General features: G+C 34.0%; 1 protein-coding gene across 1 annotated transcript; it reads right to left on the bottom strand.

The window, feature by feature from the left end:
• Window positions 1-626: 626 nt before the first annotated feature.
• On the bottom strand, window positions 627-2,402 carry LOC105743659 (60S ribosomal protein L36a-like). Its single transcript, XM_012517113.1, has 2 exons — window positions 2,324-2,402; window positions 627-964 (listed from the first exon to the last, which is right to left on the bottom strand). The coding sequence occupies exons 1-2, from the start codon at window positions 2,400-2,402 to the stop codon at window positions 627-629; spliced, it is 417 nt and encodes a 138-aa protein (XP_012372567.1).
• Window positions 2,403-2,836: the final 434 nt, after the last annotated feature.

Here is a 2,836-nt window from a genome sequence, read left to right as displayed (position 1 = left end):
ATTTAGCTTTGATCTTCAAGTGGATATCCAGCTTTCCCACCATCATGTGTTAAAGAGGCAGTCTTTTATCGAATGTATATTTTTGGCTCCTTTGTCCAGGATCAATATAGTTCTATGGGTTTATTTCTGTATCTTCTATTATATTCCACAGTTTTATATGTCTATTTTGTGCCAGTTCAATATTTTTTGTGTTATAGCTTTATAGTATAATTTGAGATAAGGTATTGGGATGTATCCAGCCTTGCTCTTTTTCCTTAAGATGTCTTCAGCTATTCTGAATCTTTTTTATTTCCATATAAATTTTACATTTTTTCCAAGTCTGTGGAAAATTTCATTGATATTTTGATAGCAATTGAACTGAATCTATAAATTATTTTAGATAATATGACCAATTGACAATATTAATTCTGCTATGCCAGATCTTTCCATCTTCTCATGTCTTCTTCAGTGTATTTCTTCAGTGTTCTAAAATTATCATTACAGAGGTCTTTTACCTCCTTGGTTAAATTTGTGTGTGTGTGTGTGTGTGTGTGTGTGTGTGTGTGTGTGTAGTTACTACTGCATTTGTTTTCCTACAGCTAATCTTCCTATAGCTTCAACATTTTGCCTTAAAGTTATGCACGAGGTTAGAACTGGATCACTTGGCCCTTTCTTTTCTTGTCTCCTCCCAGTTCAAAGTGCTTGCATCTCTTAATGGCCAGAATTCTCTTCAATCTGCAGTTTGGCTCCATACACTCAAGCCTCAGCACAATCATTTTTGTTGTCTTAGCCTTCTTCTGGAAGATGAGTTTCGTCTGCCCACCGTAGCCACTCTGCTTCCAATCGTAGTACCTCTTTCCTTGGGCATACAGAGAATCCTTGCCTTTCTTATACTGGGTCACTTTGTGAGGCTGATGCTTGCCACACTTCTTGCAGAAAGTCCTTCGGGTTTTAAGTACATTGACTATCTCGGCAGTACAGCTGTCTACGTGATGAAAACAAGAAGCCCAGCGTCCTAACTCCTCATCTCATGCCACTCGCACCTCACAGGAAAGGTCCTTGATTAGACTGATCCTTACATTTTTGTTAAATAGTCATCTTTGCCTTTATCATATTTATCTTCAACTTCCGGTTGTTGTCTTGTGTTCTTCATTTCCACTGAAGTGCTTACTTTATGTTTCCCATAGGATAGGTCTAGTAGTAATGATCTCCTCCAATATTTATCTAGGAATAGATTAATTTCTCATTTATTTCTGGAAGATAGTTTTGCCAAATATAAAATTATTAACAGATGGATGTTCCAACTGTCTACATTCTAAATATGTTATCCATCTGCCTTAAGGTCTTCATGATTTCTGATAAATAAGTTTCTGTTGAGGCTTCTTTGTACAAATGACTTCTCAATGCTATCAAGATTCTATCTCTAGATTTCAATGTTTAATTAAAATGTGCCTCAGGGTCTTGTACATTTACTCTTTGAGTTCACTGAGCCTCTTAAATGTATAGCTTCTTGTCTTTCATCAAATTATAAAAAATTAGTCTTTATCAATTATTTTTGACCCAAAAATCATGCATACCTAGTGGAATTACATGTGATATTTTTATTTTAAACCATGGTAATGATATCTATCTCCTAAACTTTTATTATTTCTTTCTAGTAAAAATGTTCAAAATCATATCTTCTATGTCTTTTGAAATGTATAGTAGAACACAAGAATTCACTTCTCCTATGTAATTATAATGTCTGACACACCTGTACATATCTTCCCTTCTCCAGCTTCTAGTAACCACTAGTCTGCTCTCAACTTCTATAAAATCAACTTTAGACTGCACATGTAAGTAAAACAATGTGGCATTATTTTCTGTGATGGGTTTATTTCACTTTACACTAATGCCTTGCAGTTCCATCCATTTTGTCAAAGATAGCCAGATTTCATTGTACTTTGTTGCTAAGTACCATTTTACTAGATATTTCAACACTATATATTCATTCACTGATGCACTTAAGTTGTGTACACTTATGAGTTGTGAATAATGTTACTTTTTAGTTGTAAATAACACTGCAATACAATAGGCAGTATAGATGTCTTTCCAACATACTGATTTCATTTTCTTTGACTATATGCCCTGAGCAAGGGTTACTGCATTATACAAGAGTATTACTGTCGATTTTTGAGGAATGTGTATACTTTTTTTTTCCTTATGGCTGCTCTAATTCAGATTCTCACTAACAGTGTATAAAGATTCAATTTTTCTACAGATTCATCAGTTTTGTTTTGTTTTACCAGGAACTGAACTCAGGACCTTGCACTTGTTAGGCAGGTGCTTAACGCCACTGACCTACCTCTCCAGTCCTCACCAGTTCTTCTTATCTTTGCCTTTTTGATAACAACAATTCTACCTAGAGTGAAGTAATAGTTCATGGTGGATATGATCCTGTCAGTGATGTAAAGCATTTTTAATATAACTGTGATCCATTGGGAGGATATATATCTATTTGGGTCTATTTCATATTTTTAATCAGATTGTTTCCATCTCTGTTAAGACTTTTTACTCCCCTTTATGTTCTGAATGTTAACCCTTTGTCTAATATATAATTCGCAAATTTTTTTCTCTAACTTGTGTCTTCATTCTGCTAATGGTTTCATTTGCAGAAGTGTTTCATTTATCTATTTTTGTCTACATTTGCTTTTATTTCAAGGATTTTGGAGATCTTATTACTAAAAACTGTTGCTAACCTTAATGTCCTATTTTTTCAGCTTCGTAGTTTCAGGTCTTAGATTTAAACATTTAATTCATTTCAAGTTGGCTGTTATATATGGCATCTACTTTTATTCTTCTGCATATGAATATCCAA

Source organism: Octodon degus, unplaced genomic scaffold (genome assembly GCF_000260255.1).
Source record: "Octodon degus isolate 3935 unplaced genomic scaffold, OctDeg1.0 scaffold00146, whole genome shotgun sequence".
Classification (NCBI taxonomy): Eukaryota; Metazoa; Chordata; class Mammalia; order Rodentia; family Octodontidae; genus Octodon; species Octodon degus.
The sequence above is the reverse complement of the archived record's forward strand: the minus strand, read 5'-3'. Positions and strand labels throughout refer to the sequence as shown.

What these genes read in the sequence shown, in the direction of transcription:
- LOC105743659 (XM_012517113.1), bottom strand. Translation starts at nt 2,402, where the DNA reads ATGAACTATTACTTCACTCTAGGTAGAATTGTTGTTATCAAAAAGGCA. An exon ending in AACTGGTGAGGACTGGAGAG is followed by an intron (nt 965 to 2,323) that starts GTAGGTCAGTGG and finishes TTCATCACGTAG; the next exon opens with ACAGCTGTACTGCCGAGATA.